Source organism: Dasypus novemcinctus, chromosome 21 (assembly GCF_030445035.2).
Source record: "Dasypus novemcinctus isolate mDasNov1 chromosome 21, mDasNov1.1.hap2, whole genome shotgun sequence".
Classification (NCBI taxonomy): Eukaryota; Metazoa; Chordata; class Mammalia; order Cingulata; family Dasypodidae; genus Dasypus; species Dasypus novemcinctus.
In genome coordinates, this window is record NC_080693.1 from 79334738 (window position 1) to 79347400 (window position 12663).

At 59.2% G+C, this 12663-nt stretch overlaps 1 protein-coding gene across 3 annotated transcripts in view; it reads left to right on the top strand.

Moving 5' to 3' along the window:
• TMEM104 (transmembrane protein 104) overlaps positions 1-12125 on the top strand; it is a 57471-nt gene extending 45346 nt beyond the window's left edge. For all 3 annotated transcript variants that reach the window (XM_058284685.2, XM_058284686.1, XM_058284687.1), the window contains exon 10: positions 8591-12125. In XM_058284685.2, coding sequence (XP_058140668.1) covers positions 8591-9351 — 761 coding nt within the window. In that variant the 3' untranslated portion in view covers positions 9352-12125. The remainder of the gene's footprint in view (positions 1-8590) is intronic.
• The last annotated feature ends 538 nt before the right edge of the window (positions 12126-12663 follow it).

Below are 12663 nucleotides of genomic sequence, written 5' to 3' on the forward strand. Positions count from 1 at the left end.
CCTGGGGCCAGAAGGTGGACGGGCCTGAGGCTGCTGACCCACAGCTCCAGAGCAGGCGTGGGGAGGAGAGGCTTCTCCCCGGGCCCTGGCAGTGTGGCTGCGCACCACTGTGTGGAGTTAAGGACAGTAGGCATGGGCTGTGCGGTATGGCCATGGGGACATCTGTCCCCCTCTGAGCCCGGGCCTTTGGGCAAAAGCCCTCAGGGTTCCAGAGATGCTCCCTGCTAGCCTGTGCCTTTGTGAAGAGGTCCTGCTGGCTGCTGACTGGTGGCTGGCTGGCCCAGGACCCAAGCTTCCAGAACACCCCAGGTCCAGCCAGCGGCACCCCCCCTGCAGGACCCCCTCTGGGCCTATTTGTCCTTCAGCTTCTCAAGAAGGCTTAGTGTAGGGAGGTAGATGTGGCTCAAGTGATAGAGCGTCCGCCTACCACGTAGGAGGCCCAGGGTTCAAACCCAGGGCCTCCTGACCCGTGTGGTAAGCTGACCCATGCGCAGTGCTGCCACGTGCAAGGAGTCAGGTTGACACCATGCCACGCAGGGGTGTCCCCCGTGTAGGGGAGCCCCACATGCAAAGAGTGTGCCCCACAAGGAGAGCCACCCCATGCAAAAAAAGCATAGCCCACCCAGGAGTGACGCTGCACACGCGGAGAGCCGACACAGCAAGTCGAGGCAACAAAAAGAGACACAGATTCTCGATGCCACTGAGAATGCAAGTAGACACAGAAGAACACCGAATGGACAAGAGAGCAGACAATGGGGCAGGGGATCAGAAATTAATAAAAAAATTTTTAAAAAGAAGGCTTAGTGTAGGCGGCTGAGGGTGAGAGTTAGAGCCGGGACCTGGGGCAGAAACCCTCCCCGCTCCCAGCTTGTCAGGTGCTTCACAGATCCGCACACCCTCCAGAGCTCAGGGCCAGGTGAGCCCGCACTGCCCAAGAGGAATGTAATGCAAGCCACAGAGGGCGCAGTTAATCTTGTAGCGGCCCCATTAAAGTTTTAAAATAATTTTAGTATATTTATTCAACCTGACATCGAAACTATCCTTTGAACGTGTAATCAATATTGAAAAGGCTAAGAAATGGTTCTCTTCTAAGTCTTCAGAGTCCAACGTGTATTTTACCCTTTCGCACATCTCGGTGCAGACCAGCCGTGTTCGGGCTCAGCAGCCTCGTGTGGCCGTGGCTGCCGTGGCAGCGTGGCCGTAAGAGCCTCTCCCAGAGCCAAGGAGTGGCCTGGCCGCCTGCCAAGGGAGCCTTACTCAGGCATGCCCAGAAGCATCCTTTGCCCAATCCCAAAGCCAGTCACGGGGGGCAGGGAGCATTGGGCTCCTAGGGGAGCTGTGCCCTCCCTCGGCGGCCCCCCAGGGGTCTTCCAGGATAGACAGCACCCCGACCCGTGTCAGCCCCGCACAGACCCCAGGGTTCTGCCGGAAGAGCCCGGCGCAGGCCACAGGCGGGAGTACCTCGCCGTGGCTCAGAAGCCAGGGCAGTGCCAGCCTGTCAGCCACTGTGCCACACCAGGGGTCCCGGAAGGAGCTCTTCTCACAGCACACCCCACGTAAGCCGGCGCTCCCGTGATGTCCGAGAGCAGGAGGCAGGACCTGGCTTCGACTCCCCGCCTGGAATTGCTGGGACTCTGCAAAACGAGCTTCAGAGCACCAGGCCGCGGGAACTCCTTTACGGTCTTGCCCCATTCATGGCTTCACCCACCCAGGAAGGCCCCGCTCTCCTCCCACCAGGCCCCAGGTGAGGGTTCCAGAAGGGCAGGGGATGTTTAGGCCGAGAGGAACTCAGAGGGGCTGAGCTGCCAGGCTGGACTTTTGTTTGTTCCACTCTCATCAGCTTATGAATCAGCCCTGCCTTCCTCTCCCTGCAGGCAGCAGTGGAGGAGGCTCTCTGCTCACCTGCCCTAGCCCCAGCCCACCTGCCCTAGCCCCAGCCCACCTGCCCTAGCCCCAGCCCACCTGCCCTAGCCTCAGCCCACCTTTGTCCTGCAGCGGAGAAGGCCATGAGGAAAGAGGCCGCCGGGAGGCTGGCCAGCTCCTGGCAAGGACTCCTGAGAGGACTTGCTGGCAAAGGAAGGAAAAGGGTGTCAGTAACAGGGTTCTCCCGAGAAACAGAACCAACTGTGTATGTGTGTGTGTGTATTTAAGAGGTTGGTTTGAAGGAATTGGCTCCTGTAGCGCACCTGTGCGGGCTGGCAGGTCCAAAAACTGTGGGGCAGGCTGGGATCTCAGGCAGGGGCTGAGGCTGTAGCCTTGGGGCAGAATTCCTTCAGGAAACCTGTTTTTCCTTTTCAGGCCTTAGGCTCATTAGATCTACTGACTGTAGGTGCTGATCACACCTACAAAACACCTTCACAGCAGCCTCTAGCAGCTGAGTGGCCCGGCCTGGCCAAGTTGACACAAAATTAATGCTTAGTGTGGAAAGGCAGGGCTTGAGGGTGTGTCTGGAACATGGCATTTCTCTCTTTTTTTTTTAAAGACTTATTTATTTCTCTCCCCTTCCTGCCCCGCCTCCCTCCCCCCCAATTGTCTACTCTCTGTGTCCGTTTGCTGTGTGTTCTTCTGAGTCTGCTTACATTATCAGGCAGCACTGGGAAACCGCATCTCTTTTTTGTTGTGTCATCTTGCTGAGTCAGCTCTCCATGTGTGCAGCGCCACCCCTGGACAGGCTGCGCTTTTTTCACGCGGGGCGGCTCTCCTTGTGCAGCGCACTCCTTGCACGTGGGGCTCCCCTACGCTGGGGCACCCCTGCATGGCACAGCACTCCTTGTGCGGCAGCACTGCACATGGGCCAGCTCACCACATGGGTCAGGAGGCCCTGGGGATCCAACCCTGGACCTCCCATGTGGTAGGCGGACGCTCTTTCCATTGAGCCACATCTGCTTCCCGGCATTTCTCTTTTGACCACTTTAAGAGCTTAATTGACAACTCCTTAAATGTGTGAATATGTTGGAGTTTTCTTCTTGTGGTTTTGGGCTTTTTTTAGGAGGTACCAGGGATCAAACCCACAACCTCATATATGGGAAGCAGGCACTCGACCACGTGAGCTACATCCGTTCGCTGCCTGAATGTGTTTTGATATAAAATATTGCCTGGCGCGCCACACTTGAAGTTGTTGGCATTTCCATGAAGGTAAAGCTGATGTAAGGTGAACCCAGTGACCTCTCCTTGGCTAGTCCCCACGCTGGAGGACAGAAGCCATCAGGTCCTGAGTGGCCGCGACTGCCAATGGTGTCACTGAGCAGGCTGCCCTGGCACCTCCAGCCCCGCACCTGGTGCCAATTTTACTTTCAGTCTAAGCTGAGGCAAAGGGGAAGGGCAGTGTCACTCCCAAAGCACCCAGTCAGGATGTGGGGGTTTGCCTGCCCCTGTGGGCCCCAGGTGCTGACTGGCCCCGGGTGCTGACTGGCCCTTCTCGCCGGCTTTGTCAGCCCTCCCGAGGAAGCTGGGGAGGTGGGAGGATGGAAGCTGGCCCTAGAGGCACAGCACTAGGGGAGGCCAGCCTGCGGGCCTGGCATCGGCTGGTCGGAGTAAGTTGTGGGATAGCACGCCTCGCTAGGGGGCTGCAGGTCGTGCAGCCCTGGGAGTGAGCCCCGCTCTGTCGATTTTCCCCGAGCGGCATCCAGTGTGACGGTTGTTGGCTGCCCCACCTCCAGCTCCTCCTCTTCTGGCTCCCCTAAATCCTGAGGAGGTCATGGCAGCCACATGAGTCCACCCAGTCCAAACCCATTCCTCCAGGTAGTCCTCTACCCTTGGGTTTGACTACCTCCAACGACAGGGATCTCACTACCTACTCCAGCAGCTAATGTGACTTTTTTTTAATAAATGTTTTTCTGTTGTTAATTTTTTTCAAACATTTTAATTACTGAAATTACCATTTCTCATTTTCAGATACAGAAGGCTTTTTTTTTAAGATTTATTTATTTATTTATTTATTTATTTATTTCTCTCCCCTTCCTCCTCCCCCCCAGTTGTCTGCTCTCTGTGTCCATTCACTGCAGTCTTCTGTGACCGCTTCTATCCTTATTAGCGGCACTGAGAATCTGCGCCTCTTTTTTGTTGCGTCATCTTGCTGTGTCAGTTCTCCGTGTGTGTGGCGCCATTCCTGGGCAGGCTGCACTTTCTTTCGCGCTGGGCGACTCTCCTTACGGGGCGCACTCCTTGTGTATGGGGCTCCCCTATGTGGGGGACACCCCTTCGTGGCAGGGCACTCCTTGGGCACATCAGCACTGCGCATGGGCCAGCCCCACATGGGTCAAGGAGGCCCGGGATTTGAACCGCGGACCTCCCATGTGGTAGACGGACACCCTAACCACTGGGCCAAGTCTGCTTCCCGCCTGTTTCATCTTGATACATTACCAGGCCCAATGAGTTGGCGGGGCTGGGGGCAGTCAGTCTAGGAGGTGGCTGCTGAGCTCTGTCCTCCGGAGTTGAGGGGAGGGGGCCAGGGACAGGGGGGAACTGTGGTCCAAAGGACAGGACCCACCCCATCGTGCCCTTCCCTTCCCCTCCCCCACTGTCTCCCCGCTGGGAGGCATTCCTAGGCCACTGCTCCTGCTTTTCATCTTGCCATTTTGGACCCAGGCCCAGCTCATGTTTCCCCTCTCCACTCCCAGAGAACTCTCGAGAATTTGAGGAGTAGCCCAGAGCCTACCCACATTCCTGCCTTCCCCCAGTCCAGCTTAGCGGGGTCCCCTCCAGGTCGTGGGGGGCTCATTTCATAGGGAGCTGCTCCGCCAAGTCAAGACTGCCTTCTTTGGCCCTTCATTCTTTCCAGGCGGCTCTCCTCTCCTTCAGAGCCCCTCACAGCTTGCAGTCATGGGCTCTTTGCTGCTTTGACGAGGTGCTCCCTGCCCGATGGCGGGCAGGCGCCAGAGAGCCAGGACTGTGCCTGCTTTTGCTTCTCCAGGTTGGGTGTGGGGCCTGGCTCAGGACCTACGGGGCAGGTGAACCCCCTCTTGGACGTGGAGTGTTCTGCTCTGCTCTTTCCTGAACTAGCAGCATTTCCACACTGTGGAGCCAGCAGTCATGTGAGCCTTTTAGGAGAACAGCGCCAGGTGTAACTACAGAGCCAAACTCGTTCCCAGAGCTGCCTGGCACAACCTCTCCCATTAGCACATCCCTCCTGGGGTGGTCCACAAGCCGCCACCCCAGGAAGCCACCACTTTTCAGTGCTCCTGGAATTGCCTCCTGAGAGCCTCTGGCATCTTCTTTTGACTCCTTGACAGCACAAACATCTAGCCCTTGAGGGTAGATCGGGTTTTTGGAAGTAGATCTAGAACTTGTTTGAAACTAAATTACGAAAACAAGATGGACATCTATGTTGGTTTGAATCTTTCGTGGACCCCAGAAAATTATGCTCTTAAATTGAACTTCCTTTGGTTAGATTAGATCAATTAAGGGCCATTTGATTAGACTGCTCCAGTAGAACATAGCCCGGGGTGGGTCTTGATCCTCTCACTGGAATTCTTTATGAACAGAAGACACAGGAAAAATGCATCAGTGGCAGAGAGAAGCCTTCAGAAGTTGAAATCAGTTAACCACACAAGGGCAGAGCCACAGACAGCAACCCAAAGCAGAAGTAGCCATGAGGCCCAGAGGAGAGGGCAAGGCAGGAGCTGACACCACCGTGATGCCCTGCCACATGCCTCATCACCCACAGCTGAGCTTGGGAAGAAGGTGAGCCTGGAGGAGAAGGCGAGTCTGGAGGAGAAGGCAGAGACCTGCCAAGCCGCCATTGTGCCTTGCCACGTGGCAAGGAATCCAGGATTGCAGGCAGCAGACCTTTGGGGAGAGAGCTTTGCCCGATGCTGTGAAATTGGATTCTTTCCATGGCCTCAGAACTATAAGCTTTTAATCTAATAAATCTCCATTATAAAAGCCAACACATTTCTAGTATATTTCTCCCAGCAGCTTTTAGCAAACCAAAACAGCGACTAATCTAGGAAGTAGCATTTATGAGGTAAAACTATTTATGGCTAGAAGATTTTGAGGTACATTTTCTTATCCTTCATAGACATGGCTTTGCAGGTCATTCTAAACTTCTAGAAAATGCCCTACTGCATCACTGATGTAATGAAGTCTCTGCATTCAACTCTGGAGGACTCCTAAGAGTAGGTGTACGTTCTGCGTGTCTTAGTTTGCCAGGGCTGCTATAACAAAACACCACAGACTAGTTGGTTTAAACAATAGGAATTTAGCATCTCATGGTTCTGGTGGCTGGTAACAGGTAGGTAACAGTAGGGCACGTGCCCTCTGAAGTCTGTAGGGTTCTGGCGGTAACTGCCCACAGTCCGTGACTCAGGCTGTGCCTCCGTCATGTGGCCGTGTCTGCCAGCACGGGCTGACTGTATCACTGTATAAAATTCCTCTCCTGTGAAAACTATTCACACTGGACTGAGGCCCACCTGAAGCCAGTTTGGCTGTATCTTCACTAATAACGTCGTCAAAGGTCCTGTTTACAGCTGAGTTCACATTCCCAGGACTGGGGGTTGGGTGGGACACATTTCTATCTGTAACAGTGGTAGTGCTTAAGAAAAAATCAGTCTTGTGTCTTTGGAAACACTTCATAGACTGGCTTATTTGCAATAAGGAAAGCTCCCTAGTCAGGGCTTCTCCAGATTTCTTGCTTTCAAATAAGCAAGCCAGTTCCTCCCTGCATGTCTAGCAAGTTCTTGGAGATTTAATACCCAGAAAACAGATGAGCAGAGAGGCAAGACCTGGCACCCGGGGTTGGAAAGAACAGTGGTTAGGGAGTGATCAGCTCCTCCCTTCCCTCCTCCTCACCCGCTCTCTGGGCACAGGGGCCGGATCCTCTAGAGGATTTCTGAACCACTGCCGGCCTCTGCACTGGCCCCGGCCGGGAGCAGCGCCAGGTCCTGCTGCACAGGATTGGGCTCTTGCCTACAGCACCCGCCCCCTTTGGCCCTGGCCCCCATGCACCACCTGGGGTGCCCAAAGCCTTGCCGCAGCCCCAGGGAGGCCCCCACACCCGCGTGCTCTCCAATTCTTTGTGCCTCAACCCTGGCTAGCCTTCCGCTCAGTCCCTGTCCCCTGCCTCCCCATCCCAGCCCACTTCCTGTGTGTAGCCCTTGTACAGGAACCTCCACCATGCCCACCCCTTCCTGCAGCCACCCGCAGAACCTCTGTGACAAACCAGGCTGCTGTCCTGTGCCATCGCCTCCACCCCCCAGAGGGTTAAACCAGAGGCAGCTCCCACGGCTGCGACCTCAAGGGGGGCCCTGGGTCAGCGCCGTCCCCTCCCTGACGGACCAGAGCTGGGGAGATTTGTGGTGTCCCTGGAGCGAGGAGTCACAGGGTGTGCAGTGAGGAGCGGTGGGGACAGCGCGAGCAGGGTTTAAGAGTAGGAAACAAATCATCCTCTTTATTGGCAATTTCCACAGGCTGTTCATGCGCTCCCCCCGCTTCTCTCCTGTCCCCGAAATGTCAGGCAGTTCTGATTAAAAGTAATAGATGAAGTTTCTCTTGCTCCCACTCCAAAGTGTCATTGTGGAAGGATATTGGTCTGGCTTCCTCTGCATCCCAGGAGAAAGGCCCCTTCCAGGGAGCTGGGAGCTGGGAGGTAGCCTGGAGAGGACAAGGACGGCCACCACTGGGGAGGGGCCAGCAGCCCCTTCCAACCCATTGCCCATTCACGCCTATCTGTGCTGCTCACCAAGAAATGTCAAATGTCGTCATGGGGTTTGCCTGAGGAATCGGGGCACCAGCCGAGCAGGACGGTCAGATCTGGTCTGAACAGAGGTACAGGGAGTTGTGGGCTCCAGAACTGGAACCAGGGACGCCATCGGTCCCCATGTGTCCAGGGGCTAATGGTTACGGTTCTGGTAATTCGGATAGCAGAAGCCGGAGGGACGTAGAAAGAGCCAGCTGCGTCTAGAAGTACCGCTCGCCCGGCGAGGGTCGCGAAGGCCGGGGACGCACGTCCTTTGCTCCTTGGCCGTGGTATGCCGCCCTCGGCTCAAGCCTGTCACCATGTCGCTGGCACCCTAGAGGGCCGGCGGCTCGTTTCCAGGTGCCAGGCGGGAGGGGGCTGTTGGGAAAGGCTGCCAGGAGAGCTGACTCTTCATCAGGGATCAAATCCCCCCTGCTCTGAACAGGTGGGGAGCGGGGCCCTTCTCACTTTTACAGCAAATCAGGGTTAGCGTCGCTCCTGCGCCAACTGTGCCTCCAGGCCCCGAAGGTAGCCAAGTGCCGCCTCCCTCGGGCACTCCCAGCCTTGGCCCTGGGTGCCGTTTCTTCCCTGAAGCGACCGCTGCCTGAGTCCCCTCTGCTCGGGACCTGGCAGCCCTGCCCACGCGCCCTCAGGTGTCTGACAGCTGCCCTGTCCCGAGGACTCTGTGCCCCTCTTCCCGGGAAGTGGGCACAGTGCCCCGGGCGCCGTCACCCCAGCTCAGCCCCCTCGGGGTGCGCTCCTGGGGCCTCGTCTGCTCAGGGTGGGGAGAACGGGACCCGGGAGAGACTGCGCAGCTGGAGTAGAGCCCCGGGCAGGTCAGCAGCCCCCACCCCCGAGGGTGGCGGCGGGGCGGGGGCCATCAGCACTGACGCCCCTCCCTCTCTCCTCCGCCAGCGTTCGCCACCATGATCGTGCTGGCCCTGGTCCGCATCGGGCGCGGGCGCGGGGAGGGGCACCCGCCCCTGGCCGAGCTCTCGGGCGTCCGGAACCTGTTCGGGGTGTGCGTCTACTCCTTCATGTGCCAGCACTCGCTGCCGTCGCTCCTCACCCCCGTGGCCTCCAAGCGGCACCTGACGCGCCTGGTGCTCCTGGACTACGTGCTGATCCTGGCCTTCTACGGCCTCCTCTCCTTCACCGCCATCTTCTGCTTCCGGGGCGACAGCCTGCTGGACATGTACACCCTCAACTTCGCGCGCTGCGACGTCGTGGGCCTGGCCGCCGTCCGCTTCTTCCTGGGCCTCTTCCCGGTCTTCACCATCAGCACCAACTTCCCCATCATCGCCGTGACCCTGCGCAACAACTGGAAGACGCTCTTCCACCGCGAGGGCGGCACCTACCCGTGGGCCGTGGACCGCGTGGTGTTCCCCACCATCACCCTGGTGCCGCCCGTGCTCGTGGCCTTCTGCACCCATGACCTCGAGGCCCTGGTGGGCATCACGGGCGCGTACGCGGGCACCGGCATCCAGTACGTCATCCCCGCCTTCCTGGTGTATCACTGCCGCCGGGACACGCAGCTGGCCCTGGGCCCCGGGGCCCTCAACAAGCACCGGTCCCCCTTCCGCCACACCTTCTGGGTGGCCTTCGTGCTGCTCTGGGCGCTCTTCTGCTTCTTCTTCGTCACGGCCAACATCGTCCTCAGCGAGGCCAAGCTCTGACGGCCGCCCCGCCACGCGCCCAGGGTGCCAGGAGGGGCGCCAGCCGCCCCGCTCCAAGAGCCATGGGCCACGAGGGCAGGCGAGGCCGGGGCGCTCGGAGGGGACCTGCCACCTCTCCAGCTGGGGGTCCGCCCCCCACCCGAGCGTCCACGCAGCCCGCCCCGGCCTCGCTCGCGGGCAGCTCTCCTCAAGCCGAGGTCTGGGCACCCAACCCTCATGGGCCCAGGACTCGGGAAGGGGCTGTCCCCTCGGCTTTGCACACCCCCCGCCAGGGGCGATGCAGTGCGGGCACTGCTCGTTATTTATATAGAACACGTCCCCCCTCTGCCCCAGGCCTCCTCCTGCAGCCTTCTCTGGGAGGTGGGCGCCACTGGCACAGCCGTCTCCGCAGAGGCGACTCCCAGGCCCCAGCCCTCCTCCGCGCTAAGCGGCCACAAGGCCAGGAAGTGCTCCTTGACACCCGGGTCCCTGGCCCAGAGCTCGAGGGCCCTGGCTGCGGGCGCCGACTGCGGTTCTGGGCCTGAGCCTCGGTGAGCTCGGCACGGCAGGCCGAGTGTCCCCTCTGCGGGGTCAGCCCCTGAGCCTGCGACCCCAGAAGGGGGCTCTGCTCCCCTGAGGACTGGAAGCAGCTAGCGGGGGTCCCACCCGCCCCCCACCCTCAGCGTTTGGGAGCACCTGTAGGCGGGTGGTGGGACAGGGCTTCATGGTCATCGTCCCCAAGGTCAGGCCGCGCGGCAGAGGCTGGCTTGGCCGTCCCTGCCCCGAGTCCACTCCAAGGCAGCTCCCTGGGGAGCTGGGCTGTGGGTGCTTAGCGCCCCACCCACCTCCCTTGGGCTCCGTGGGGTGAGATGGTTCCAGGAGGGAGAGCCCGGCTCCCGGCCACCTCCCCGGCTCCCTGGGGGCCCCCCCTGCGCAGTCCCGCGTGCACCTGTGCCCAGGTCCTCGGACCCAGGTGGCTGACGCACTCTGCCTTCTCAACGTGCCTTCTTCCGCTTTGGGGCCTGGGGGTCCTTCCCGACCCTCCCTGGCTTGCCCCCTGCCCTAGGCCCCAGGCCCCCTTGTCCAGGAGCCCAGGAGCTGCCCCTCCCCCTTCGACTCCAGTGCCTTGCTCAGCCCTCTCCCTAGGGAGCCTTCCCCTCCCCCACTGCCAGCAACGCTGGGGTCCTGGGTGGTCTGAGGGGACAGAGAGGGGGTGCATGGGCAAGTGATGGCCTTAAGAATGACGCCCACGGGGCGTCTCCAGGCAGGGCACCCACCCCTTGCAGCCCGAGCCTGGGAGAATCCCTGTGCCACAAGTGGCGGGACCTGTTCTCCTTCCCTCTTCTCGCCCAGCCTCACTTCCCACGGATCATCCCACAAATACTCATTGTCCATCCACAGGAAAAATAAATGCCCCGTCCGCATCTGCCGTGGTGGCTTCCCCGCAGGAGACCCTGCCCCTGGGTTGGCGGAGCAGGAAGGGCACCGCCGTGGCAGTGCCAAGAATGGCGGCCCTGGAGCTGCCCCAGTCTTTAATGAAATGTCAGTGAAAACATCTGTGCTGCTTCCCCTTCTCCAGTCCCATCCCATCTTGCTTAAGGACAAAGGAAATTAAATCATCCTGCCACTCCAGGCTCCAAACCAAGTTTTGGACACAAATTTATTAGCATCGTAAAGCCCAGGTTGATTTATGTGACAATCTGGAGCCATACACAGTGGTGGAGTCAGGTGGCTGCGCCCCCCTCCACCTCAGCCGGGCAGCCCCGGGGGGCTCTCAGTGCTGCCATCACCTTCCGGTCTCTTCTCGGTGTTCCCAGGCTGGCCGACAGCCACGGGGAGAGTGCCCCCGACAGCCAGACCCTGAGTTTTCACATCACCTGGATGAGGTGTGCCACTTGGGTCGTGGTTTTCATTTTGCAGGTGGGGCTGGGGTCGCCCATGAGCCTGTGGCAGGGAGGTACAGGTGTCGCTTTGGAGGGGAACTTCAACTCAGCAGCCTCCGCCCCACGTCGCTGTGCCCCCAAGGGCAGGCGCGGTCAAGGTGGGGAGTGTGTGTTCTCTGCCTGAGCCGCGGAGGAGCCGTGTGCCAGCAGCTCCTGGCTGCTCCCTCACCTGAGGCCAGGGAGGCGGCTGCCGGCTTGTAGATGGGGCAGATGGCAGGTGACAGGCTGGGAGGCACCGCTGAGCGGGGTAAGGTAGGCAGTGGGCACCCGGCCAGGCCCCGAGCCACACAGCTGTTTCCACCACACGGGGCCAGGAGCAGCCTCGGCAACAGGCAGAGGCCAAAGTCAGCGCTGCGGGGAGGACAGGGCTTCTGCCTCTCTCCTCAGGAAGCCAGCCCGCGGGGACAGACGCTGGCACAGCCAGGCCCAAGGGCTGCGTGGCGATGGGGAAGCAGGAAGCTGAGACTTCAAGCCTGGTGAGGGGTCAGGTCCCTGAGCAAGGCTGGCAGCCCACCCAGGCCATACTGATGGCCGCCAGAGAGCCAGCTGTCCAGAGACCAAGAACCAAGGCTGGGGGGCGGGGAGGGCCTCGATGGCCTTGATGACAGACGGCAGAAAGGAACAAGCAACCCCCGTTGTGTGCAGAGTTTTTTCTTTGAGGAGCTTGGTGGCATAGCTTGGTGGCTGTGGCTGTGGACCGAGCAGTGGCATCTGCTACGTGCAGGCAGCCTCTGGTCCACTCCTCCTCCTGGCAAAGTGGGGTGGCGGTACCTGTGTCACTGACCAGGTCAGATTAAAGTCTTAAGTCTAGTGCCAGCACAGAAGTGCTCAATAAAGCTGTTACTTACTGGTGCCATGTCCTCTCATTTACCAGCCCTAACTGCACTTGTAGCCCAGGACCCCAGCCTCATGTGACACTCCTGGTTTCTGTCCCCAGATGCCTAATTGGCTTCATAGCATCCTAATGGTCGAATTTGTTCTTCGAGCAACTGCCTGCCACAATTCGGAAACAAAATTGATTTGAATTCTTCAGGGTCTAGAGGCTTCAAGAAGGGGAGTTGTCTCTGGTCCCCCAATCCTACAGGAAACATCCAGAGTCTCATTCTAGAGCCAGGTCTGGAGCCCTGGTGGCAGCAGGAGGGGAAAGGTTGCTAGAAACTTCCTACTCCTGAGACTAACGACCCCAGGCCTTTCACCTCTCATATGCCTCCAAAAGCAAAGCACAGCACTTGTGTGCCTGGCGTCCAGGTAGGTCACCTGGCTCTTTGTGGCACAGGCCCTTGTTCACACTGGTGTCAAACCTCTGGCCTCGCTTCACCCCGATGTGTCAGTCTCCCCGCTTTCGCAGCCAGGCCTTCTTCCCTCCCCGCAGTAGTGCGGGACCCTTCCC